This window comes from Diabrotica undecimpunctata, chromosome 5 (assembly GCF_040954645.1).
Source record: "Diabrotica undecimpunctata isolate CICGRU chromosome 5, icDiaUnde3, whole genome shotgun sequence".
Taxonomy (NCBI): Eukaryota; Metazoa; Arthropoda; class Insecta; order Coleoptera; family Chrysomelidae; genus Diabrotica; species Diabrotica undecimpunctata.
Window position 1 is genome coordinate 101796436 of NC_092807.1, and position 27961 is coordinate 101824396.

Below are 27961 nucleotides of genomic sequence, written 5' to 3' on the forward strand. Positions count from 1 at the left end.
CATAGCCAGACAAACAGGTGTTCATTAGAATTTACGGCTTTGCACTTCGCTGTTGCCATAATGCATGAGTTTAAAATTAGTGAATATAACCTTAATACCATTATTAATATATCTGCAATTTTTCATGTTTCCGGGTAAGGTATAAAATGAATGAAATTTGGAAAAAAATAATACAATTCTTGAAACCGTTTTTGAGAACTTGGATTCTTAAAAGTTGTCTGATTTCTTAAAAGTCGATCATTATATCTATAAAAGTATTACCGCTAAATTCACCAACAGGGCAACGTCGAACGTTCAAATTCTCTCCAGACTACAATGTTGCCAATATTCGAAAATTACTTAGAATATAAGTAATATATACAAAGTTCACGGTTGCTTTAATTCATTAGTGAAGAGTCCATGGAAATATTAGTACCTAGTTAATTAATTTATATATATATTTTTTGAGAATATGTTCATATTATTTTTTAAGAGTGTCGTTCGTTGACTAGCAATTGAATAATAACGAATAGAGAATAGAGAATATTTTTTAAATATAACCTTAGGAATTTTAGGAAATATGTCTGACAACCTTGATTTGAAAGGCGGTCTCTTTGATACCAGAATGAGACATGTTTATGTTGGAAAATTATTAGTGGATGTACTATACAGAATACACGTACGGGTTAGATTAAAACAACACAATGCAAAATTTCTGCAATGTTGCCAAGTGCTTTAAAACCCCTGCGCCTTTTTAACCGACTGCGAACTCACTCTCTTTTAAACTATAAGCTTAATGGCTCTTTATGTGAAAGAAAAAAGAACACAATTTCCACACATTCCTTGAATCCATTGAATGGTTTAAAAATAAGCTGCGAAAAATATGTATTCTTCCTTTATTTTTTTGTTAACAGTTAGGTATATCTATATCCATAATGCAGAAGAAATTAAGACTTGAATTTTTATGTTTTTTAATAAAAGAATTTGTCTAAAAAATGATAAACACTCATTTTTAAGATATTGGAGGATATAACATATCAAATGGAATTTGACTCTCTAGAGCTTTTAATAATAAATCTTCTAATATTTCTGTTAAAATCTTTTCTATAACTGGTCTCAAGTCCTCAAATAGTTCATTTACATTATCATTTATTACTTTGTTAGTAATTCCACCTGAAACAAAAGAGTTTATTTGTAATATGTAACAAAAATCTAGTATTTAAGGACTTACTTAACTCACTATTGTCGTCAAAAAGACCTTTTAAGTTAGCTTTGGGACCACTTACGGTCATGCTGCTATTTGTGTGAACTGGAACTACAAATTCTAATCCATTTTTTCTTTTTTCTGTTGTCACCTTTTGGTATACTGTTGCATTGCAGTTATCTATAAAATAAAAATGAATATCAAACATCTTATTATGCAGTTTAATCCAAAAGTCCACGAATCTGTTATCTAAGATTAAGGTAAGAACAAGCTCCAACCGAAGAAAAAGATAAGAAGTCGAATATAAATTCTCCGACGGAGTAGAAACCATCCATCTATGCTTGTCGTCCCAGAATCGACATCAAAATCATAATTGGATATTTTGATGGAAAAATAAGAAAAATATACAGTGTGTCTGTAAAGTATGGAATAAATTCGATATTTCCTAAATGAAAAGCTTTTTTAAAAAAATCTAAAACATCTATTTTTAAGTTTAATGTTCTACATTCTACAAGAAAATTTCATTATAAAAGGTGATACATATTACAGTGATGAGGTCATCGGCTCTTTTTTAAATGTAATACCCTATATTTTATGACATTTTTAGATCGATAAAAATAAGCTAATACCAAAAAGTATAATACTCGGGGTCTAATAGATATAATTTGAAAGATGTGCGCTTAGAAAATAAATTATTTATTATCAATTGCAAAAAAGTAGCCTACTACTACTTTTTAGTGAAATGTAATTATTTTTAGTAACGTTCAACAACAATTAAGTAGTACAATAATTCTGTTAATTCGTGAATGTTCTGTATTATTGCTTAGAATTATTTTGAAGTAGAAATAAATTTGAGTGTAAAGCAAAGAATTTAAATACTATAAATGATTATTGGGAATGAAGACAAATCGAGAACTCAGATGTTTAATTCATTTAATGATAAATATCCAGAAATATCCATCACGCAGTCAACAGTAAGTAAGATTGAAAAGAAATTTCGAGAAACTGGTACGGTTAAAAATGCACGCAAATCAGTTCGTCCCTCTGTGTGTAAATTATGATACAACATTAGATGTTCTATTTGCTTTTGAAGAAGATGCGCACACTTCTGTTCGTAAGGATAGTCGTGATCTCGATGTTTGCACAACAACGGTACACAAAGTAATAAAACCGTAAAATAGTTTCGAAACACAATTCAGATAACTGCCTTAATCTGAACCTTCTATAAATGCAAGGTATAACAGACGCTGATAAAGACGTTAATAGATACATGGGGAATCTAAAATTTGCATTCCACGACATGTCTCCTCAGCTAAGCAGAAATCGTTAGCGAATTGGTTTCTTGTACTCATACAGAGTAGATCCGAATAAAAATAAAATTAAAGACAGTCAAGATTCCCTTTCACGCAAAAATAGTCTATGTATCTGTTGATACGTATTTCGCTTTAATAAAGCTCATCAGAACAGTTATTCATAGGCTTTCTCAACGTGAAAATTAATCTTTTCCTGTCTTTGTGAAGCAACGATAAAATGGCTTCGAAACGGACGCAATAGCGACATCTGATATTAAATCCGTAAAATAGTTTCGAAACACAATTCAGATAACTGCCTTAATCTGAACCTTCTATAAATGCAAGGTATAACAGACGCTGATAAAGATGTTAATAGAGACATGGGGAATCTAAAATTTGCATTCCACGACATGTCTCCTCAGCTAAGCAGAAATCGTTAGCGAATTGGTTTCTTGTACTCATACAGAGTAGATCCGAATAAAAATAAAATTAAAGACAGTCAAGATTCCCTTTCTTTATTAACATCTTTATCAGCGTCTGTTATACCTTGCATTTATAGAAGGTTCAGATTAAGGCAGTTATCTGAATTGTGTTTCGAAACTATTTTACGGATTTAATATCAGATGTCGCTATTGCGTCCGTTTCGAAGCCATTTTATCGTTGCTTCACAAAGACAGGAAAAGATTAATTTTCACGTTGAGAAAGCCTATGAATAACTGTTCTGATGAGCTTTATTAAAGCGAAATACGTATCAACAGATACATAGACTATTTTTGCGTGAAAGGGAATCTTGACTGTCTTTAATTTTATTTTTATTCGGATCTACTCTGTATGAGTACAAGAAACCAATTCGCTAACGATTTCTGCTTAGCTGAGGAGACATGTCGTGGAATGCAAATTTTAGATTCCCCATGTCTCTATTAACATCTTTATCAGCGTCTGTTATACCTTGCATTTATAGAAGGTTCAGATTAAGGCAGTTATCTGAATTGTGTTTCGAAACTATTTTACGGATTTAATATCAGATGTCGCTATTGCGTCCGTTTCGAAGCCATTTTATCGTTGCTTCACAAAGACAGGAAAAGATTAATTTTCACGTTGAGAAAGCCTATGAATAACTGTTCTGATGAGCTTTATTAAAGCGAAATACGTATCAACAGATACATAGACTATTTTTGCGTGAAAGGGAATCTTGACTGTCTTTAATTTTATTTTTATTCGGATCTACTCTGTATGAGTACAAGAAACCAATTCGCTAACGATTTCTGCTTAGCTGAGGAGACATGTCGTGGAATGCAAATTTTAGATTCCCCATGTCTCTATTAACATCTTTATCAGCGTCTGTTATACCTTGCATTTATAGAAGGTTCAGATTAAGGCAGTGATCTGAATTGTGTTTCGAAACTATTTTACGGATTTAATCAGATGTCGCTATTGCGTCCGTTTCGAAGCCATTTTATCGTTGCTTCACAAAGACAGGAAAAGATTAATTTTCACGTTGAGAAAGCCTATGAATAACTGTTCTGATGAGCTTTATTAAAGCGAAATACGTATCAACAGATACATAGACTATTTTTGCGTGAAAGGGAATCTTGACTGTCTTTAATTTTAAAGTAATAAAACTTGAAAAATAGCACCCCTTTAGATGCACACCCTCTCCTGGTTCAAATTTTTATTTTTTTTTTTTGATGAGGCTACATTCACATTAAATGGCGAGGTCAACCGTTAGAATTGTAGATACTGGGCAAAAGAAAATCTCAAGTGGATGCGGGAACATCATACACAATACCCGCAAAAGGTAAACGTATGGGCTGGCATTGTAAGAAAGAAAATCATTGGACCCTACTTTTTCGAAGGTAATTTAAACGAGCCGGCATACCTTCAGTTTTTAAGGGGGTATCTCGTATTGAGAAATTATAAAGTTCTGGAACAAAAATGGAGATTTGATGAACAAAATGAAACACGTGTTTACTCTATGACTGTAATTTTGCTACTAGATTAAAAAAGGAAAGTGATACATTATTCAACTAGTAAAGTAGCCAATAGATGACACTGCTAGAAAATATTTAAATTTATTTATCTATATTAAACACTCCCACTAGATAAACAAATTTAAAAAATATCATTTAACAAATATTTCTGACACTACATTAACTAAACCAATCTCTTTCAAAAACTGGTTGTGTTTTACAGGACAAGCTTTTTGTCAAGAGATCAGCTGGCATGTTAGCTGTGTCTAAAAACTCCAGCTTTATCAAACCTTTGTTTACAGCTTCTTTGACAAAATGATATCGGATATCAATGTGTTTTGTTCTATTCAATACAGGATTTATTGCTAGTTTCTGAGCTCCCATATTATCATTATATAGTATAACAAATTCATCAATACCCAACATTTCATACAACAAATTCTTTAAAAAAATAGCCTCTTTAGCAGCTTCCGATACTGCTATATATTCAGCTTCCGTGCTTGACAGAGAAACACTATTCTGTTTTCTGCTTTCCCAGACAATAGGTCCACCAGAAAACTGAAAATAGAAACCAGTATAAGATTTTCTGTCATGAGAATTACTCCCCCAACTCGCATCTACATAACCTTTTAAATAATTATCATTTTTTGAAAAACTTAATCCATACTCTCTTGTAGCCTTTAAGTATTTTAATATTCGTTTTACATGCTTCCAATGCGTTTCTGAATGATAATTATTAAATTGACTGAGATAACTTACAGAATATGAAATGTCTGGTCTTGTCAAAACTGACAGATACATAAGACCACCTATTAAATTCTTATAAGGCACTTGAGGAGATGCATTATCTTCTCTATTCAAACTTAAACTAATCTCCATTGGGGTAGCAACTTCTTTTGAATCCTCCATATTGAACCTTTTTAACAATTGTTCAATATAGGATTTTTGATCTAGAGTTATAACACCATTCTCTTTATTACGAGTTACTCTCATACCTAAAAAATTCTTAATTTCTCCCAAATCTTTAATTTTGAAACATTCATTTAATTTCAATTTTAAATTATCTGATTCATCTGAATCGTTAGAAAAAATAAAAAAATCATCAACATAAACAGAGATAATGGTTTTTAGACTATTTTTCATCTTTGTGTACAGACATGGCTCATAATCAGATTTCTTATAACCTAGATTAATTAAGAAGTTATCGATTTTTTCATGCCAAGACCTAGCTGACTGTTTTAAACCGTATATGGTTTTCTTAAGCTTTAAAATTTTGTTATTTTCGACTTCTAAACCTTCAGGTATAGTCATGAAAACATTTTCCTTTAGATCACCATTTAGAAAAGCCGTAGCTACATCAAGATGAAAAATATCCAAATTCACATTTGCTGACAAAGCAAATAAAAGTCTTAATGTAGAATGCCTTATGACTGGAGAAAAGGTTTCATTATAATCAACTCCAAACTTTTGAGTGTAATCCTTTGCTACCAGTCTTGCGCGATATTTCACTTTACCTAAGTTGTCAACCTTTCGTTTGTATACCCACTTACACTTCACTACACAACCATCTTCGGGAACATCAACCACTTACCATGCTGCGTTATCCTGGAAAGACTGCAGTTCTTCTGTCATAGCCGCTAACCATAGATTACTATCTGGTCTTGACATGGCATCCTCGACACTAACTGGATCACAGTCACTATCCGAACACAAATAACTCACAAAATCATCAAACCTTTTTGGCTTAGGTATTCTGGTTGATCTCCTGATTTCATCTGGTAAGTTTGGCAAGTTACATAAGTACTCAGGATCGTTGTCTTCAGCAATTTCATCAACCGATGTGTCCTTTTCATTATGATGATTTTGTTCCTGACATGATTCATGATTATCTCCCACTGAATCTGATAATCCTGACAACTCTTCGTCAACTGTGATTGAAACATCAACTGATTTTTCATTTATTGCTACATCCCTACTTATAACAATATCTTTTATTTCGGGATCATATAATCTGTAACCTTTAATGTTGTCACTATAACCAACAAGCACAGTTTTCTTTGATTTTTTGTCCCATTTATACCTTTTTTCTTTAGGTATCAGCATCATTACCTCAGATCCAAAGATTCTTAGATGACCAACTTCAGGTTTTTTGTTGGTCCAAATTTCTATCGGAGTTTTAGTCACACCTGTTACAATTGAACGGTTTCTTAGATAAACAGCAGTGTTGACTGCTTCAGCCCAAAATATCTTTTCGAGGCCAGAGTCAAACAAAAGACACCTTGCTTTCTCCACTATCGATCTGTTTAATCGTTCTACAGCACCATTTTGTTGTGGAAAATAAGGATTTGACTTTTGATGAATGATTCCATTACTTGTTAGAAAATTTTCAAAAATATTACTACAAAATTCACCACCTCCATCGGTTCTCAAAATCTTTATTTTAGTATCTTTCTGTTTTTCTACTAAAGATTTAAAATTTTGAAAATTTTGAAAAGTTTCATCTTTAACCTTTGGAAATATACAAAAGACATCTTACTAAAATCATCTTGAAGGATAAAGAAATATCTAGAACCTCTAATGAAGTCATCTCCATCGGTCCACACAGGTCAGCATGGATAATCTCCAAGCAAGCACTAGCTCTATTACCTCTGTAACTAAATGGGGGTCTAGTCTGCTTTCCTTCACAACATACTTTGCATACATCATTGTTTGTTATATTACTGTTGCAATTTATACCGTCTACTAAACCATTCTTCATTAGATTTAAGTCTTTATAATTTATATGACCAAATCTTCTGTGCCATGTTTCACTACTAATTGTAGTTGCCATAAAAGCTTTCTGCTTATTGGGCATTTCAAAATTTAAACGATATACATTGTCTAGCAAATTAGCTGTTGCAATCAATCCATTTTGCAACCTGCATTGTTAAATATAACATCATTTCCATTTTTTATCAGTTGAGAAACAGATAAAAGGTTTGTTGTCAGATCAGGAACATATGATATATTATTTATGCTTACCTCAGATCTCTTATTATCAACAATTGTGGTTATCATCATATCACCAGCACATTCTACCGTTAATAGTTCACTGTTAGCCACAGATATATTGGACATACTACCATCTCGAATATTTCTCAACCAATCTTTTCTAGCTGTAAGATGCGTGCTGCATCCAGAATCGAAATAAAAATCTGTAGATTTAAATTTTCTACTTAAAAACACTGCACTAAAAGCATTATTATTAGCATTAGGGCACTTATTCATGAAATGACCTTTCTGTTTACAACGAAAACAGGTTATGTCTTGTCTTGTTGTATTGATGGCTTTGCTGCAAGGCAATTGCCAGAAAGCAGGTTATATTTCTCTTGTCTTTCTTATTGACGTTCTTGACATGATTAGTGCTAACTTCACTCGACTTTGTAGCAAAAGCTTTCTGCTTTCCACTGCTAGCGCCGTCTATCTGCATATCAAGCAATTTCGATTTAATTTCGTCGGTGGTAATAGCGATTCCTGAATGTTCGATAGCTAGAATCATGGGCATATACCTTTCTGGAAGTCCCGCCAAAAGTAATGACCCCACCCACGTGTCATCAATCTTGAAGCCGGTCCTATTCAATTTCTGAGCCGTTTCGATCACTTGATTAACGTATGATTCCATGGAATTGCAGTTTTCCAACCGTAAAGATATCAGCGTTCGAATCAATCCCATTTTTCTCGAAAAACCTGAATCTTCGAATAATTTTTTTAGCGTATCCCATACATCTTTCGCCGTGCAAGCATCTTTTACATGCAAATATAGGGATGGATCTAATGTCAATATTAACTTAGCTTTAGCTTTGGCAACAAGTGTTGTGTCTTCTTCAGTTCCCTGGATACACTTGGACAATCCTTCTAGAACGAAGAGATTCTCAACCGCAAACGACCAGTCCTGGTAATTGTCCCTACCGGTTAAACGCGGTACACTTATAAGATAGTTTACAGCCATTTTCGATACTGTTAATCCACTAACTTTTTACCGAATGAACACGTACTACACTATTTGAACTAATCGGAAATCTTCCACTTAATCGTCTGGGCCCATAACCTATTGAGAAATTATAAAGTTCTGGAACAAAAATGGAGATTTGATGAACAAAATGAAACACGTGTTTACTCTATGACTGTAATTTTGCTACTAGACTAAAAAAGGAAAGTGATACATTATTCAACTAGTAAAGTAGCCAATAGATGACACTGCTAGAAAATATTTAAATTTATTTATCTATATCCAACATCTCGTACCTACTTTAGTTAATTTATTCCCCAGTAGAATTAATCCTGGAGGATTTGATGAAAGTTTATGGTTTCAACAGGTATATTATAGATGTTCGAAGATACCTAAACGAAATTTTTACGAACAGGTGGATTAGAAGACGTGTACATATTGAACGGCCAGTGAGGTCGCTAGACCTCATTCCTATGGATTATTTTATGTGAGCTCATTTGAAGAATGTTGTTTATAAAACGAAACCTGCAAATATTGAAGACTTAAAAACAAGAATTCGTAAAAAAATAAACAATATTTCTCAAGGAACCATAAACAAAGTTCTACAAGAATTTGTACAACGTTTAACTTACTGTCAAATACACCAAGGGCTACAATTCGAACATTTAAGATAAAGTCATGTATTATTTACTCAATGTATTATCAATGTAATAAATACTGGATTACTTTCAAGTTATTTATTTTAATTTATTTATAAATTATTAATATTATAAATCAATAAACATTAATTTTTTAATCGTATATCTTTCAAATTATATCAGTAAGACAACCAGTATTATAGCTTTTTGGAATCAGCTCATTTATATCTATCTAAAAAGGTTCTAAAATACAGGGTGTTACATTTAAAAAAAGAGCCGATGACGTCATCACCTAATGTGTATCACCTTTTATAATGAAATTTTGTTGTACAATGTAGAACATTACACTTAAAATTGGCTTGTTTTAGATTTTTTTATAGAGGCTTTTCATCTAGGAAATATCGAATTTATTCCATACTTTACGGACATGCTGTATATAGACAATACATCAGTTCCCATGATGTCACCAACAATAATAAAAATAGGAAGTACGTTCTGTACATTTGAAAATGATTAATAGCACAAATTTTATTGCATGTGAGATAAAATTTAATATAACATAATGAAACAGTGACGGAGATTTTCTAAGATAAAATATTCAGCATTGTTCTGAAAATGTCTGAGTTTTGAAATTCGAGGTAGATGGGTTGAATACTTCAAAGACCTACTCTGGAGCGAAGTGCGGGTGCGGTTATTGCGTGAACGTGTGGGTGTGTATATGTGTGTATTGTTCCGACAGATTTATTTCATATAGAAAAAATCTCTTGTCAGAAATGAAGTATTAAAAATCTAGAATTTACGAGATGTCATCGAAAAATCTCGAAATGTCTCGTAAAGTCTGGGACATCAGAAGATGTCTACAAACACAGAAAGTTCATAGTTAAAGTACTGGTAGTTATTGAGTATTTGCATAGTTATCATCGAGTTGAAGTTGTTATCAAATATTGTTTATAAGTATTGTTTACTGTTTCCGAATAAAGTGATTTTAAAGAAGTATAACAGTATTTATGTATAAGAGCCACGTTTAAATAACAATTCCACAGTTAATGACATAGTTGCAGCACCTATGTCATATTCCCAGTTAAGTCCGCTTTACATTTACGAGTACTCGGATCCGAGTTACTCTACTCGGAGTGCAACTCGGAAGTATAAACGTCTACTCGGAGCCTCTTGTCACTCGGTTCCGAGCTCGGATTGAAGTTGAAGTTGAACGCAAACCGAGTAGCAGTACGAGTTCCTGTCAGTTCCTGTACGAGTGAGCGTCAAAGTGGTGGAAATTCCAAATTAAAAATGGCCGAACTAAGATTTTCTGCAGATAAAATGGATCAATTTATCGATCTTTACCGTTCTTTGTCTATGGAATGTGAAACTGAAGGAGTATCAGGACATTATCAAAAGAAATAAGCCGTACGAGACTATGGCGGATATCATGACCATTACCACAGACCAAGTCAAGAAAAAGATCAACAACATAAGATCCACGTACTTACAAGAAAAGAAAAAAGTGGCATTTTTACAATATTGTTTGTATTGTTTAGCCATACAAGTGCCACTGCCAACAAAAAAATCTTTACAAAGTGAATAAGGTGCATAATTCAGACGAATTATTATTTATATTTTGAAAACTGATACTTTTTCATGTTAATTTACTATTTTAGTTGGGAATGAGCCACAAAATTGAGCCACAAAGGTGTCTTCAATTTTTTTCCCTTTTAAATAATGATATATTTCCAGAATACTGTTAGTGCCTTCCAAGTATTCTGTTAAATTCAGACATTCCACTCCTAACTTCTCGTGTACGTCTTCATAATAGATTTCAGCAACTTCTTTGCAACTGTGTCTCAACTATTCGAAATTTGGAGTTTTCAAGCCACAGCGTTGACTAATGTTCCTATATGAACTTAATTGCAATAATCGCTGTTTTAGATTAACACCCAGGATATCACTTATGGTTATGGGATAAAGGTTTTTTTATTTCACATATATCTTCTCCGTGCCTAGATAACCGATTCGGTTAACATTTAGTAATAAAGTAAAGACTAGGGGACCCCAATCGAGTCTCTGGGCACATGTACAGTGGAAAAGAAGGGGTCGATTATATAAAACTTTACATATTTACAAAAAATACTTTACTTTCTCTTTCTTTCAAACTTATACAAATAAACTTATTGTCGAAGATGACACTCTTGTTAAGTATTCTAATGACTTAAAGCTATCCCCAGTGGCAAGAAATCTCATAGATACTGTAAGTTTTAACTCAGAACTTACACTACTTTGTAAGTCAGTATTTTGTTTATCGATGTATGGATGAACCTTAAATTAAAATAATTTTAAACATAAATACCTATTTTAAAGTGCTAAAACTTACCTTATGTTGTAACATCATAAATACGTCGTATTCCATACGCATAAAAATTTTAAACTCCTTTCCATCTTGCGTTAGTAAAGTTGTGAGCAAACCTTCTTCAATCTCAAATATGTGACGCTCTTGTAAATGTTGTTTCACCCAAATGCTTCTCTTTTTCTTAATTTTTTTGTCTTTATTTTTATCCTTTAAAATGTTTAATGACACTAATGCAACAGCAGCTCGTTTCGTTCTTGATGGAGCCATTTTTAAATTCTCTTTGAAACTACTCTGATCGCTCGGATTTAATGTAAACGATCGCAGTTCTACTCGTAACTCAAATCCGAGCTACTCGGATCCGAGTACTTGTAAATGTAAAGCTGACTTTATCATGATGGTCATTTAAACTATTTAGAGTGTTTTGAAAAGCAATAAATCCACATTTAATGGTGGAAATGTTTGTTACTCTATAGATTTGAAAAGTTATTCTATGAAAAGATATGAAAAAATTAAAATTCATATTTTATATACTTACCTACTGAAGCGGTAAATGTTCCTTTGCCTTCAATTGGAGCAAGCAATAATTTGCCAGTTACTGTATAGTTTCCCCTTAATTTTAAGTCCTGTATTTGGCAGTCACAAAAAAATTGTAAGTTGGGAACATCAAAACTAAAAAATTAAATGAAGATATTTAATAATGTAGATATATAATTATATTAAACATGTCAAATGTGCTTTTTTAACTCTTTTTCTCTCATTAATGGGTGTTGGGATATTTGTAGAAATGGACTAACTAAGTTCTGACGTCACAATTGGCGAGGGTTTTAAAAACCTTTTCAAGCATTTCTAATTTGTATGTATTTGTCCAATATATTGAGAAAATTGTCTTTTTATCGACTGATAAAGTCTAACACCATTAGTGGCTGCTAACTGTTTCAATTTGGGTATAGAAATCTTCTTCAAAGGGGCCACACGACTCTTAGCTGCTACAAGAAAAATTGAGACATCATTCCGAACAACTCTTAAAAATACTTCAGCCGCATAAGCTTTCTTACTTGAATTTGAAAACATGTGCAAGCTCCAATAATCAGCTTCCATGGGTCCAGCCTGAATCCAATGAGAAAATCTTAATACCTGACAGTTCAGGAAGATGAGTAACCCAATTACAAAATTCTTTAGCCATATCATTCTCGACTGGAGCATCCCATCCCTGGCGCTTCTCCCAAAGTTTATGTAGCAATAGTTTGGGGAATAGGGATACTGGACAGGTAAAACCAACAGGGTTGGTTATACACAGTAACAAAATATACTCTGAGCTACGAAAAGCATCAGTCTCTTAGTTATGGGACTTGACAATTCCATTCCTTGAATAGTTTCACTATTGATTTTTAGAGTGTCTCTTGAAGAGTCCCAGAGAAGACCAAGAACAGCGACAACTGTTTTTGTATTACCAGAGGCCTCCCACCCTCTTAAGTCCATCTTAGCTTCCTCCATAAGGGCGGATGCTTCTGATACAAACACTCTCAACTCATTTTCATCAGTAACACTGGTCACACAATTATCCACATAAAACCCAGTCATAAGCTTTTCAGTTGTGTTTTTAGAATACGGTTTATCATTACACCATTTCTCCAACGCCTTTGTTAAATGAAACTCTATAGTGGCACCTAGAAGAAATGGACTACAATTGACTCCAAAAACAACCCTCTTGTGTCAAAATACAAATTCCTTTCCTTCATCGTTCACCCACAGGAACATCAAAAAATCTCTGTCCTTTGAATGTATAGAAATTTGAAGAAATGCCTTTCGAATCTCCGACACAACTCCTACCTTTTGTTGTCTGAATCGTAATAGAACAGAAGAAATAAGTTCAATAAGATTAGGCCACACCTCCAAACACTGATTTAAAGAAGGACAACCCTGTTTATAAGATGATGCGTCAAAGACTGGCCTAATTTTTGTGGTTTCACTATTATTTTTAATAACGGGCATGTGAAGTAAATAATGCACGCAATTATTCTCTTCGGGATTATTCACTATTTCAATCACACCCTCGTTCAACCGCTCATTGAATATAAAGTTATAGGATTAAAACAAATTAGACCTTTTCAACTTATTTAAAGTATTATCTAACTAAATTATCTGAAATTAAAGGATGCTCGTTCAACCAAGGTAACATAACTTCATACCTGCCTTCGCTGTCACGTCGTACAGTCTCGTAGAAAAAATTCTTAGCCTCTTTGGCCGCCACCTCTCGTGTCATTTTTTTTACGGGGTCGGTTATCCCAGTAATATCAAGCTCCCAGAGTTTCGCTATAGAAGAATTATCAACAAACAACGAAAATGTAATCATACTTGTACTAAAATTAGAAGCAACTGCCGGCACCTTGCCCATAAGAGTCCAACCTAACAAAGTTTCAACTGTTACAAGACCACACTGTAATTGATATTTCCTCCCTGTATACAATTTGCCTACAATATCAGCTCCAAACAAAATCTCAATTGGTGCTGTCTTTCCGACATTGCTGAGTGAAATATTCATGTCACTGAGTTCCTCAATCCTAGGGCCGTCATAAATAGAAGAGACATCTGCACAAATTTTTTGTTGATCTAGGGATCAAATGAACAAGCGTAGGTTCCTTTAGACGCAGTTAGCTCGTACAATTTATGTCATTGTTCAGAAGTGCTTCTACCGCCAAATAATGCATGTACAATCTTTTCCGTTCCCTTAGCAGAAAAACCCATTTCTTGCGCGGTACTTTGTAAAATATATGTCCTCTGCGATCCGGTGTCAATAAGTGCCCCTACTTGTTTAGTACCATGTGCACTTCTTATGTTTATTCGCAGAGTTTGTAAAAAAACCTCTGTATTATTCAAATTAGCAAGCGTCTGATCCTCAGTTATATTTTCTTCCGAACGGGTAGTACTTGAGGTCGATGTATCAATTTTATTAAGAGCCAAATTAGGGCACATCAAAACAGCATGTGATTTACAACATAATATACATACACTTTTTAGAAAAATGTCGCACTTTCAGACATCGAAAACAGGCTTTCTTTTCTGAAAATGTTCGACGTTTCTGCTTCATAGTAAATTTTTGTGCTTTAAAACAATTTGTACTGTCATGCTGCACTTCGCAAAATACACACCTGTAAACCTCATAATTTACTAACCCAGTAGCGGTCACTAAGGGCTGATCAGTTCCTTGCTTAGGTAATTTTACATTTTTCTTGGCAACGAGGCTATTGAATTTATATTTATTTTCAGTCGGTAAACCAAAACCTTCCGTTGCTAAATCAATTGTTTGTTCATTTTTACGATATTTTCCATGGACACGAAAACATAAGGCCTTAACAACTGTGAAGATCTATGCCATAGTCGAATTATATCTTCTGCCAAACATGACTCAATAACAGGATAAATTGGCAGGATAAAGAGATAAATAGACAGTTTCTGCCAGGGTCGAGTGTCCACCGGTTCAGCTAACAAACTGTCCAAAACAGTAGCAACTTTCGTAAATGCACTATGAAGAACCGTTCTGAGTTTTTTATCCGATTCCATTTTTCGCTTAAAAAGGTTAACTTTGGCCGAGCCTCACGGCAAAAACAAAATTATTCGCCGGAAAAAAGTTTGCACTAAAATAAGCGAAAATAACTAACTTTTAAGCACACCCGTATATAAGTCCTGTCACGGTCGCCAAATATTACGTTATGAATGTCCTACGATTATTTTTCGCAAGAGACTCCTGGTTCGAAAAAATACAAAATTAAATTTCTATTACAAAAAATTACTTTTGTATTAAAATACACAAATGTGACTTAAAGTTTTATTTAATTCAGTTTCTTTCGGTGGTACAAATTCGACTCAACTAACCCTAACTATGTAATTGTATATATTCTTATAATATGATATTCGATACTCCTACATTCTCAGACGAAAAAGTCATTAAATTTTAATTGCCTTCACCAGCCCTCAGCCCGAGACGCGATACGCTGATTATCGGATTTTTAAAATAAACGTTAAGTATTTACTCGACAATAACCTTAAAATATGAACATTCATAGTAAATATCTTAATACTTTGATCTTACCTCACAAATTCACGAACAACAAATAATACCAATCATAGGATGAATGTTCATAACCAAAAGTTCTTATTTATTCTTCAAACAATTAAAAAACCAATATTTCCAACTTCTTATGGGATAAATAAATACAAATTAGAAATGTTTGAAAAGGTTTTTAAAAAATCCACAAGGAAAATAAATTCCTGCAGCTGGCTGTATACCATGTATCACAAAAAGAGGTTTAAATCTTTGTGTGTAGGTATATTTAAAAAATCCTTAGAAGGGCTACATCAAAATAACAAACGTTTTCGGAATAATAATTCCATCATCAGGTTAAAAGCAGGTTAACAAGCCTGAGCCACCAAAATATTAGGGTAAAACCCTTTACAAAAATTAAAGTTACCAAAAAATGTACATGTTATTGTTAAAAAATAAAAATTTTATTAGATTTAACTTCAGGCAACATAATAACCATGCCTCACGTGAGTACCAGCGTTCGGAGGGTAGACCTCTTCAAACGGACTTCAGCTGGTAACCAGCTGGTAACCAGAGTTTCGAAAAATGCATTCGTTTCTTCATATTTTACGTTCACACTTTGAAACACTCAATTTTGGCGTTTGACTAAGAAAAACCACCTTTCAATTAGCTATTAATATAAAGTGTTGAGAATTTTTTTTATATTTTTGTTAGTATTTAGCTATTATGAACTATTACTTACTCAAATCTACTAAACTTATATTTAGTAAGTCCATGTATCTCCGTGTTCAGCAACTTAGCTTTAAAGTTTAAGGCGTTCGTGCCTTGTTCCAAATTTATTTCTGGTATGATAAATGGTTCGAATGAAGGTATGTTTAGCTCTGGTACTCCTTTGGCTAAATATGGTTTTACTTTTTCGGTGGCATCTAACAGGCACTGGTTCAATTTTTTGTCATATCTGTGGCAATTCGGGAAGTATGAAGCTATAAAAGAAGAAGAGAAGTAGAAAAGGCGGTAAAAAATATGGTTGTAAATTACTGATATGTGGTATCCAGTTTTTAATAATAATTTGGGTCGATAAAATTGTTGCTGTGATTATTTTTTAGAAATTAGAATTAATTTACAAATAATTTGGAAATAAATGAAAATAAAAGTAAAGATGTAGGTCAGAAATGGTACTCGATAACAAGAACTATAACAGAAGCAGCAGAGAAATTTATTGGGAGAAAGAAGGAAACAAGAGAAGAAAGGAAGAAAACAAGAGAAAAAATCGTACACAATTTAACAGAGAGAAGAAAGCTGCAGCTATAAGAACACTAAGACAAAAAGAGACAATATCTGTAACAAAAAATTGAAAAAATAAATGGGGAATATAGGCACAATTAAAGTAATTCTAAAAAGACGTCTTAACTTGATCCAGCTATCGTGATATTATGAAGCTATTAGCTAAGTTTTTTCAGTGTTCCTCCACGTCTTTCTATCTTTTGCCATTTTAATTGTTGCTTTCTGCACATACGATGGCCTCTAGATAACAATTCATCATGAGTCCATCAGAAAGGAAGAAGAATGTCTATGTTCAATCTAGAACTCACTGGTGTCTCCCTTACGCTTTGGGTATGTTTATTACCATAAACAAATAAAAGCAAGAGGACTATAAATAAACTATATTTAACGCAAGTAAACAGAATAATAACATACAAACAGAAGATCATAAGTACCAACATAAGTACCACAGATAAAGACACAAAAACTAGTAGTTATTCATAACTCAGATTGCTTTACAAAAGATGAACGAATTAGCGTGAAAATACAGCTGTTTTCGAAAACTAAATGTTAGGAGACGAACTTTGGATATCTATATCACACAAACCGCTCGTTTACAAAATCTTTACATGAGTATGCTAAAATATGATACGGCAAGAACAGTTGCAATGACTTTCACAGCTGATTATCATATAAATATCTATGTAAAGCAATAGTATAATTTTATATAATAAGACAAATAATATTATAAAAATATATATAGACACAAAAGGCAGTTGTTAATAGCTACTGTTAAATGATCCAAATAAAGGTTAAAATATCTCAATTCCCGGCATAAGATTAAATAGAGTTTAATACAGAAAAACATGAATTTGCATGACATAAACATATTTATATATAACAGCAACAACATGTGTAGTTTGTACTTTACCCCAATAGCAGCACCCGCTATCAAAAACGACGTCTTCTTTGACATAAAAGCAACCAAAAAAGTATTGATAATGGCAGAGAGAGCCTCCACCACGTATTCATAATTTTCCTAGTCAGCGAGCAGTTTAATCCTAATGAGAAAAGGAATTCCACACACCAAAATATTAACATCACAACTAAACACTATGGAAACAACTACAAGTACAAATGAGGCAAGAAGATATCAGAATCCCCTCTGCATATGTAAGGCCTCGAGATCCTATAAATAGAAGAAAGAGTCCTAGAGTTCGTAAACATATTACAAGAAGCACTCAGAAATAGCACTACTAAAGAAGAAATAGACATACCCATTGTAACGATGCTATGATCGTTTAACAGTTCGAACCGTGGGAGTGTCAATATTTGCGCATCCACTTCTACAACCTGACGGTGTAGTGGGATTCAAACGGCTATTTAAGGCGTGTGAATAGCGGAATTAGACAGTCTTGTAGCTAGCGCTCTAGGCTCCCTGACTCGCCGGTGTAGTGAACCAGCGAGACATTCTGGACAGAGATAGTTCCGTATTGAGGATCATACTCTGTCCCTAACCAAGCGGAACCCATCGGTATTGCGTATTGAGCATTACCGTGGATCTGCACAGAACCAACCGGGACAGAGATTTCCGTATTGAGGATCATACTCTGTCCTTAGCCAAGCGGAACCCGTCGGCATTGTGTATTGAACATTGCCGCGGGTCTGCACAGCTAAATATTTTGTTTGCGAGCATATTCGGAGCTGTCGCTGAATTGAAGCGAAAGCGAGTATATTAGTAGTACTAATTAATTTCTTTTCTTTTATAGACGTTTGCCGGGGAACTCATTCATCGCGGGACCCAGACGGAAACGTAGAATTCATTTTATTTTTGTTTTATAAGTATACAACGTAGAATTCTTTTTTTAGTTTTTATTTATTGTATATATACATACTTAATAGATTTATTTTTATTTCAAACCTGTGTTTTACTGAGTCTGTTGCCCCGAAAGAGCTACCCATCACAAACTGGCGCCCGAGCAAAATTAATAACATGCCGACAGATAAAGACACAGACTCAGTAACAGGTACGTCGTGGATAAATCGACTTTGCAAAGAGGAATTGCAGAGCGAGGCCGAAAAATGCAGCTTAGATCCCAAGGGAACCGTCGACGAATTGAGAGCACGACTCAGAACCTATTTTAAAAATCGCGAGGAAGCTACAGGAACAATCCCAAAAGAAAAAACTTCCAAGGGAACAGAATCCGACACACTGGCCCAGGAAATTTCGGGCATCCGAAGACAATTACAGGAATTAACCATAACGAAACAAATGGGGCAACCAGAATTGCTAAATCAAGTACGAAAGTGGAACACACACTTCGACAAGAAACATTCGGATGCAATAGAATTCTTAGAGAGGATAGACGAATTAAGTTTGGCCTACGAGATCGATAAACAAGATCTACTAAGAGCATTACCTGAATTATTAGGAGACCACGCTTTGTTATGGTACAGAAATAATAACAAAAATTGGAAGTCATGGACAGATTTCAGCGAAGATTTTAAAAAAGCTTTCTATCCCAGGGGATATTTGCTACAACTAGAAGAGGAAATCCGAAACAGAAGACAGAGACAGAACGAACCAGTAGATAGATATATCACGGAGATTCAAACATTAATCAGACGAGAAGGCTCTTTTTCCAAAAACCAAGAACTCGAAAGGATATACAAAAATTTGTTACCAGAATATAAGCTTTATGCTCGCCGCCGGGATTTCGGAAACTTAGCCGAATTACAGGATTTAGCCCAAGAATACGAAGCTCTAGAAGACGAAAAGACCCGAGCAAATCAGATTTTCCGTGGAAACTGGAGACGCACGGAGCAAGCAGAGTACGATGCGAAAACGGCATGCTTTAGATGCAAGATGCCAGGTCACAGCCGTAAAAACTGCAAAAACCCATGGAAAAAGTTTTGTTCGCGTTGCGACAGAGAAGGGGTTTACAGCAGCGACTGCTGTTTCAGGCGTCAGGGAAACGAATTACAGACTGGAGAAACAAGGAGTCGTCCCAGTCTGTAAAACAAGATTCGACTCCATTCGTTTTCGCCGTTACACAGCCAGCAAGCAATGACATTCGACTGTTCGCATCACTAAAAATAGGGCAAAGAACATACAGAGCGCTCATAGACACAGGAACTACTAAAAATTACGTCGGGGATAGAATAGCTCAGATATACAAGGACTCTCTAGATAGCTACAGCGGGAGAACAAGACTAGCAAATGGAGCGTCAATTGAGCTTAACCAGAAGTTGACAATTGAATGCGAGATCGATAAGTTACAAACCCGACAAACATTCATAGTAATGCCAGGGTTGACGGAAGATGCATTAATAGGAGTGGAATTCCTCAGGAACCATTCTATCGAACTTAAATTCGATAAACATACGACCAAACAATACATACAACATCAAGAAGAGACATGTAACACTTTAAAAGACTTCACTCAAAATACGGAGTTAGAAAGGTTCCTAAGAAAAGAACTAAGGGAGTTTGAGAATATAACAGAAACCACCAACTTAATAAGACACGAAATAAAATTGAAGAAAAAGTGCGATCCAGTCAAGCAGCCTTATAGGCGACACAATCCCGCAATGCTACAGATCATCAACCAAGAAGTGGACAAGATGTTAAAAGAAGGAACCATCGAACCCTCCACAAGTGGTTGGAGTTCACCGATTGTACTAGTTAGGAAAAAGGATAACTCGTACAGATTTTGCATTGACTTTAGAAAAGTCAACGAATTATCAGATAAGGACGCATATCCGTTACCCAGAATATCGGAAATTCTGGATAGACTTAAGGAAGCAAATTTTATATCGACCCTCGATTTGAAACAGGGATATTTTCAAATACCCCTAGAAGAAACAAGCCGCCCAGTGACAGCATTCAGCGTACCCGGAAAAGGCCATTTTCAGTTCAAAACCACCCCATTCGGACTGCATTCCGCAGGAGCCACTTTCCAACGCCTACTGGATAAGGTAATACCTCCCGATATGGAATTCGCGTTTGCCTACTTGGATGATATCGTAGTAATATCTAAAACGCTCCAAGAGCATTTAAATCACCTACATGAAGTTTTCCGAAGACTGAAAGAAGCCAGATTACAGCTGAACTTCGAGAAATGCACGTTTTGCCAGTCAGAACTCAGATACTTAGGACATGTGGTTGGAGCAGAAGGAATAAAAACCGACCCGGAGAAAACCAACGCTATAACCGGACTTACAGCACCGAGAAATGTGCGTCAACTCCGCCGGTTCCTAGGAATAACATCATGGTACCGCCGATTCATAGACAACTATTCGACAATAGCAGGACCGCTAAACATGCTTCTGAAGAAGAAGATAAGATGGAAATGGACCGATAAGCAGGAAAACGCGTTTGAAGAGCTAAAATCAAAACTTACATCGGCCCCAGTATTAGCATGCCCCGATTTTTCGAAAACATTTTACCTGCAAACAGATGCGTCGAACTGTGGACTTGGAGTTGCACTAACACAGAAATACGACGGCCAGGATAAAGTAATTGCATATGCTAGTCGAACCCTCACACCAGCCGAGACAAAATATTCCACAACGGAAAAAGAATGTCTATCCATCGTGTACGGGATAAAGCAAATGAGGCCTTATATAGAAGGATACAATTTTAAGGTCATATCAGACCATCAGTCCCTCAAATGGCTGAAGAACCTTAAAAACCCGTCAGGTCGGTTAGCCAGGTGGAGTTTAGAACTGCAACAGTACGATTTCGAGGTAATATATAGAAAGGGAGTCCTCAACAAGGTAGCAGATGCTTTGTCACGACAACCACAAGAAAACCAGAGCGAAGAACCAGAGTCGGAATTATTAGCATCAGAACTGGAATCATGCAGTTGGTACGATAATTTATATAGGAATGTACTCCAGAACCCAGACGATTTCCCGGATTTACAAATATCAAACGGGAAATTATATAAACACGTTTGGAGCAGCCGTAATTTAGCCGACCCAGAGTTTAATAACCCATGGAAATTATGCGTACCAAGATATAAAAGGAAAGATATTTTGGAGGAAAATCATGACTTGACCACAGCAGGCCACTTAGGAATTGCAAAAACAATTTGCCGAATAGCGCAAAAGTACTATTGGCCTAAGATGTTTAAACAAATTGCAGACTACGTTAGAGCCTGTACGAAGTGCCTCCAATATAAACCGTCTCAAATGCAACCAGCCGGGAAAATGCAACCGTCCACTGTAGAAAAGCCTTGGCATACTGTCTCAGTTGATTTAATGGGACCATTCCCAAGATCTGCAAAAGGAAACATTTTCTTAATAGTCGTGCAAGACCGGTTTACCAAATGGGTCGTCGCTCAGCCAATAAGAGCAGCATCTACGAACTCAATCATCGACACTCTACGATCAAAGGTAGTCATGCAATTCGGTATTCCGAAGAAAATCATCTCGGACAACGGCGCGCAGTTCACAAGCGGAAGTTTTAAGGCGTTCCTAAAATCCTATAACATAAATCACATTCTAACACCGCCGTACTCACCTCAATGCAATCCAGTAGAACGAATGAACAAAGTACTGAAAACGATGATAGCTACTTACGTGGAGGATAACCATAAAGACTGGGACAAATTCATACCAGAATTCTGCTACGCCATAAATTCGTCAAGACACGATTCAACAGGATTTTCACCAGCGCTTCTTAATTTCGGAAGGGAATTAGACACAACAGAGGCGACAAATGGACAAGATATACAGGGGTATGCAGAAAACTTAAACAAGTTAGAAGCGTTAAGAGAACTAGCGAAAGTGCACATGGAACACGCTTTCGAGGACCAAAAGAAACATTACGATCTAAGACGAAGAGACTGGCAGCCACATCCAGGAGATCGAGTCATGAAAAAGGAACACCATCTATCATCAGCTAGTGCAGCTTTCACCAGCAAACTAGCGCCGAAGTACTCAGGACCATACATAGTAACGTCAGTAATATCACCAGTAATAGTAAAACTGAAATTGGCCGATAGTAGTAGCCGCAAGCAGATGACGGCGCATGTAAAAGATTTAAAACCGTGGGTAGGAAGATTGTGATAAAGATACCGAGAAGGATAGATGACATCAAAAGGCTGTAGACACCATATACACAAAAAAAAGGTATGTTACTTTTTTTTTCAAAGAGAAGGGGGTGTAACGATGCTATGATCGTTTAACAGTTCGAACCGTGGGAGTGTCAATATTTGCGCATCCACTTCTACAACCTGACGGTGTAGTGGGATTCAAACGGCTATTTAAGGCGTGTGAATAGCGGAATTAGACAGTCTTGTAGCTAGCGCTCTAGGCTCCCTGACTCGCCGGTGTAGTGAACCAGCGAGACATTCTGGACAGAGATAGTTCCGTATTGAGGATCATACTCTGTCCCTAACCAAGCGGAACCCATCGGTATTGCGTATTGAGCATTACCGTGGATCTGCACAGAACCAACCGGGACAGAGATTTCCGTATTGAGGATCATACTCTGTCCTTAGCCAAGCGGAACCCGTCGGCATTGTGTATTGAACATTGCCGCGGGTCTGCACAGCTAAATATTTTGTTTGCGAGCATATTCGGAGCTGTCGCTGAATTGAAGCGAAAGCGAGTATATTAGTAGTACTAATTAATTTCTTTTCTTTTATAGACGTTTGCCGGGGAACTCATTCATCGCGGGACCCAGACGGAAACGTAGAATTCATTTTATTTTTGTTTTATAAGTATACAACGTAGAATTCTTTTTTTTTAGTTTTTATTTATTGTATATATACATACTTAATAGATTTATTTTTATTTCAAACCTGTGTTTTACTGAGTCTGTTGCCCCGAAAGAGCTACCCATCACACCATAGGAAAGTTTAGAGACATAAACCAGGAAATTAAAGACAGGATAAGGGAAAAGAACAGAGCCAAAAAGAGAGCTAGAAGGACAAGAAACCAGCAGGACAAAAACAAGCAGAACACAGAAGCCGACAATGGGATAACCACCTTCAAGAAATGGACGAACAAGGTGCAAACATACAAAACATATGGAAACATACAAAAAATACTAAGAAATGATAGAGAACCCATACCTCCACTACACGGTGAAAATGGAATTGTCTACACCATAAATGAAAAAGCCAAGGTGATAAAGAGGACTCTCGAGAGAGAGTGTACATTAAATTATCACAAAGATGTAGATTTCATCGAAGAATTCGAGGAATAACAAGAAATGCTCGAAGAACCAGAGGAGATAATCACACCTACATCTCCTCAAGAAATAAACGAACTAATTAAAAATAGCTCACCGAGAAAAGCACCTGGTCTAATTGAAATTTCAAATAGAGCTCTGAAGTATCTACCAGCAAAAGCAATAGTACTTTTACCCAACATAACGAACGCGATCCTTAGATGCAGGCTCTTTCCACATCGGTGGAAGGAAGCCCACGTTATCATGATTCTGAAGTTAGGAAAGAATACCATGTTTTTCAAAACTGCAGACCGATAATCTTACGGCCAGCAATTAGCAAGATCGTAGAAAGAGTAATACTAAGATGACTACAAGCTGAAATATACGAAATGGGACTAATCCTAGAAGCTCAGTTCGGATTTAGAGCAGAACACTCTAGCGAATTACAAGTACTTAGACTGACAGAATACATAACAGCTAGATTTAACGAAAAACAGTACAAGGAGCAGCGTTCCTGGATGTAAGCAAAGCCTTCGACAGAGTCTAGCATAAAGGCCTAATATATAAAATGAGGCTAAGGATACAGTGAGGTTATGACGAGACTGATCTCTTCGTACTTGAACAACCAAAGCTTCAGGGTACGAATAGGACAAGTACTATCCGAGCATGGAGCTCCGGAGACTGGAACGCCACAGGGAGCAGTCTTGCCACCCCTACTGTATACAAAATATACCGCAAATGTTCCAAGAACACCAGGAACACTACTCAGCCTTTATGCAGACAACACAGCGATTGCGGCTAAACACAGAAACTTATAAGTAGCGGTCAACAATCTACACACAGCATTGGATAACATTGAAGAATGTTGTATCCACTGGAAAATAGCAATCAATTCAGAAAAGACACAAGCAATCATATTCAAAAAGAAAAGAGAAACCCAAGAGGAACAGCTGTTAGTGCAAGATAATCCCATCGAATGGAAAAGAGAAGCGAAATACCTAGGAATCACTATGGAACAAAACGCAAACTGGGCATAAAGACAAAAATGAGACTGATAAACAGCATCATACTTTCAATAATCACATATGCATCTCTCGCATGGGGACACATATGCAATTCAAATAAAAAGAAAGTACAAGCAGCCCACAATAACATCCTCAGAGAAGCGGCAAATGTACCCAGATACGTCGCTGAACGCTTTCTGTTTAAAGAACTGCAACAAGTAAGGGTGATAGATAAAATGGCAGAAAAAGGTAGAATTAGGTTTGCAGAATTAGAGAATCACCCAAGCTCGATGCTGCGAGAGATAATAAGATATGATGCGTTCCATCGATGGAAACACAAAAGACCAAAACAGCAAATCCTGGTAAACACATAAAGTCTAGATAATTCGTAGCTCTACCAACAGAAGAAGCCCCACCAAGGAGCACTGGAAATTTTTTTATTTGATGTTTATTTTTAGGACAACATTAAAAAAAAATAAAAAATGAATAAATAAAGACTAACCGCCAAAAAAATAAAAAAATGCTAACAAAAAGGCGACAGCCATCCAAAAAAATTAACAAAACCCCAAAACCTGGGCACGAAGGGCCCACATCCTCGTACACCAAGTCGCCAGACCAAACCGGAGACTCGAGGCCCGAGCAAGCAATTTCAGTTCGATGATACGTCACTAGAGAAAGCAGGAAAAGAGCGCGTCACGCTAGCCTGCAATAATCGGGTTAGGATATGGTGTTGGAGTTCTTGTACCAAGGACTTCCACACGAAAAGCATTTGACTGATAGTTGTGCCCCTATCGCGCATCAGAGTGCTATAGGGGGGCAAGGGATGGCCTGGGGCATTGGAGCGCGGTGGAGTGACTCTTGTTTTTAACTCGAGTTAGTATACCTCGCTCCAATGAATTGTTACATCCAAACGTAATTCTTAAGGGAGAACATGTCTCACAGGCTGGGTTTACTAAAATTGCTTGCTTACTTGCGAGCAGTTTACCCCTAAAAGCAGTGCATGAACTAATTAATTTTTTGTACATTTTTACCGCAATAACCTTTTTTATTCAATTTTATATTTTTTTTTTCGAATGTATTTTTTCCAAGTGGACCGGAAATTGTTATAAATAACTTACAACAAAACAACAATTTCCGGAATGGCTTTGAGTTAAAATTTTTAGGCGTGTCTCATTAAAATAATATATACTTTTTCTATCCTGGTAATTTTTCGAAAAATAATTCCATTTCGAGTTATCTTTGTTTAAATTTAAAACTAGGTTTTTGACAAAATAGAAACCATTTATCCTTGTCAAAATATTCTTACTTATAGCTGAAAAATTAAAAAAAAAAATACAGTTGAACTTGAAAAAATATGTAAAATCGAATAAAAAAGGTTTGGTGCGGTAGAAATGCAAAATATAATTTGATCGGTGTATTCCGTTTCTAAGCATCTTTTTAGAGGTAGACTGCTCGCCTATAGGGTATCAGGATAAATCGTTTTTTATATTCTATCGTAGTTATAATCTATAATAATTCGACAAAAATATTTCAAATAAAAGCTATTTTTTTTCATAAGGAATCCAAGTCTGCCAAAAAATGGAGGTTCATATTTAAGATTTTAAAGTTGTCGCCCACACCAACCCCAGAGGTGAGAGTGGGGGTTATTTTTGGTATCATTCGATAGATTTTTGAAAAATATTGAAAACACGTTTTTCAGTTTTTCGATCCAATGTAAATTTCGCGAAATATTCGACCGTCCCGATTGTTTTGACATACCCGGAATATAATGTGTTTTTTTTTATTATTTATATTTATATTAAAGAATGGAACAGTGACATATCGCAGATACTGCAGAGTAAGGGTAAGACTTGGCAGGAAGCAACACAGATGGCATCCAATAGGACCGAATGGAGAAAGTTCGTTAAGAGCTAGGACACCTCAGAAGACTGTCAAATATTGTAATTTAATGAATTGTATTGTAAACGGCCCAACACCGAAAGGTACAAATGGGTTCTACTGATTAAGTAAAGTAAAGTAAAGTAAGTTTTTTTTTATTTAGCCTATATTGTCCCCACCGCTCAATGGACTATTCTAATTCCTTCCAGGAGCTCTTTTCTATCTCTATTTTTTACACCTTTAATATTTTTCTTCGCATATAAGGGTTATTATATGTAACGACTTTTACTCGTTTTATTTTCTTAAATTCTCACCACCCGGAACTAAATTTGGGCTACGCCCGTGTACCATTCGATGATAAAAATGTAATTTAAAAAGAATCAAAGCTTTCGAACTCTGATTACACCACAGAGTATTAAAGGACAAGCAAAAAAGTAAGCCAATTTGAGATTCAATACAGGAAAAGATTCAAGGAAGATCTGTTGACCAAAGGCAGAATCTTCGTAATTAGTATCAACGCAGGTCGATTGATTTGTTTAGAGCAGCAATAAATATTTATAAGAAACAAATAAAAATCCAAATTTTTGCAATGAAACAAATTATATTGTTGTTTTAAAATATGGAAGCTTAAAAGAGGAGAATATCTTGCGAAGATATACTATCGATTTAATAAAAATATATGGACAGTTAAAAATAAGGATATTTGACACAATTCAAATATTACGATAGCTCGGTAAGATCGCAAGAGTGAAAGAAGTAAGAATTCACAAAGAAGACGCCCCGAAGAAAATGGATGAAATTGGTAAAAGAAGACCGAAAATTATTGAAGGTACAAGATTGGAAGACGAAATGGAAGAATATTATTGAACATATATATATATATATATATATGTATATATATATATATATATATATATATATATATATATATTAACGACGGGTCTTTCATATAAAATTATTTTAAAAAGTACTTACGTAGATTTTTCACTGCCAAAACGTTAACAAATAAATTTAAAAAAAATATTAAAAAATAATTTTGCATTTTGTCTGCTAATTGAAAACACTTGACAAATAATTTCTGAACACTATTTAAATTTTGTTATAGGTCGAGAACAAATGAAGAAACCAGTTTCCACATTCACGCATTTACTTCATTTCATTTGTGTCAATGTCAAT

The 27961-nt window shown here is 35.3% G+C and overlaps 1 protein-coding gene across 1 annotated transcript; it reads right to left on the minus strand.

Moving 5' to 3' along the window:
• Positions 1-892: 892 nt before the first annotated feature.
• Positions 893-27961, minus strand: LOC140441573 (circadian clock-controlled protein daywake-like). Its single transcript, XM_072532394.1, has 5 exons — positions 27761-27961; positions 16200-16440; positions 11951-12084; positions 1211-1363; positions 893-1152 (listed from the first exon to the last, which is right to left on the minus strand). The coding sequence occupies exons 1-5, from the start codon at positions 27825-27827 to the stop codon at positions 992-994; spliced, it is 756 nt and encodes a 251-aa protein (XP_072388495.1). The 5' UTR covers positions 27828-27961; the 3' UTR covers positions 893-991.

Excerpts from the sequence above, each read along its gene's own strand:
- LOC140441573 (XM_072532394.1), bottom strand. The coding sequence starts at position 27,827 with ATGCAAAATTATTTTTTAATATTTTTTTTAAATTTATTTGTTAACGTT. Across the intron at positions 16,441-27,760 it reads TTTGGCAGTGAAAAATCTAC|CTTCATACTTCCCGAATTGC; the intron begins GTAAGTACTTTT and ends CTTCTTTTATAG. Across the intron at positions 12,085-16,199 it reads TATAAGTTTAGTAGATTTGA|TTTTGATGTTCCCAACTTAC; the intron begins GTAAGTAATAGT and ends TTAATTTTTTAG.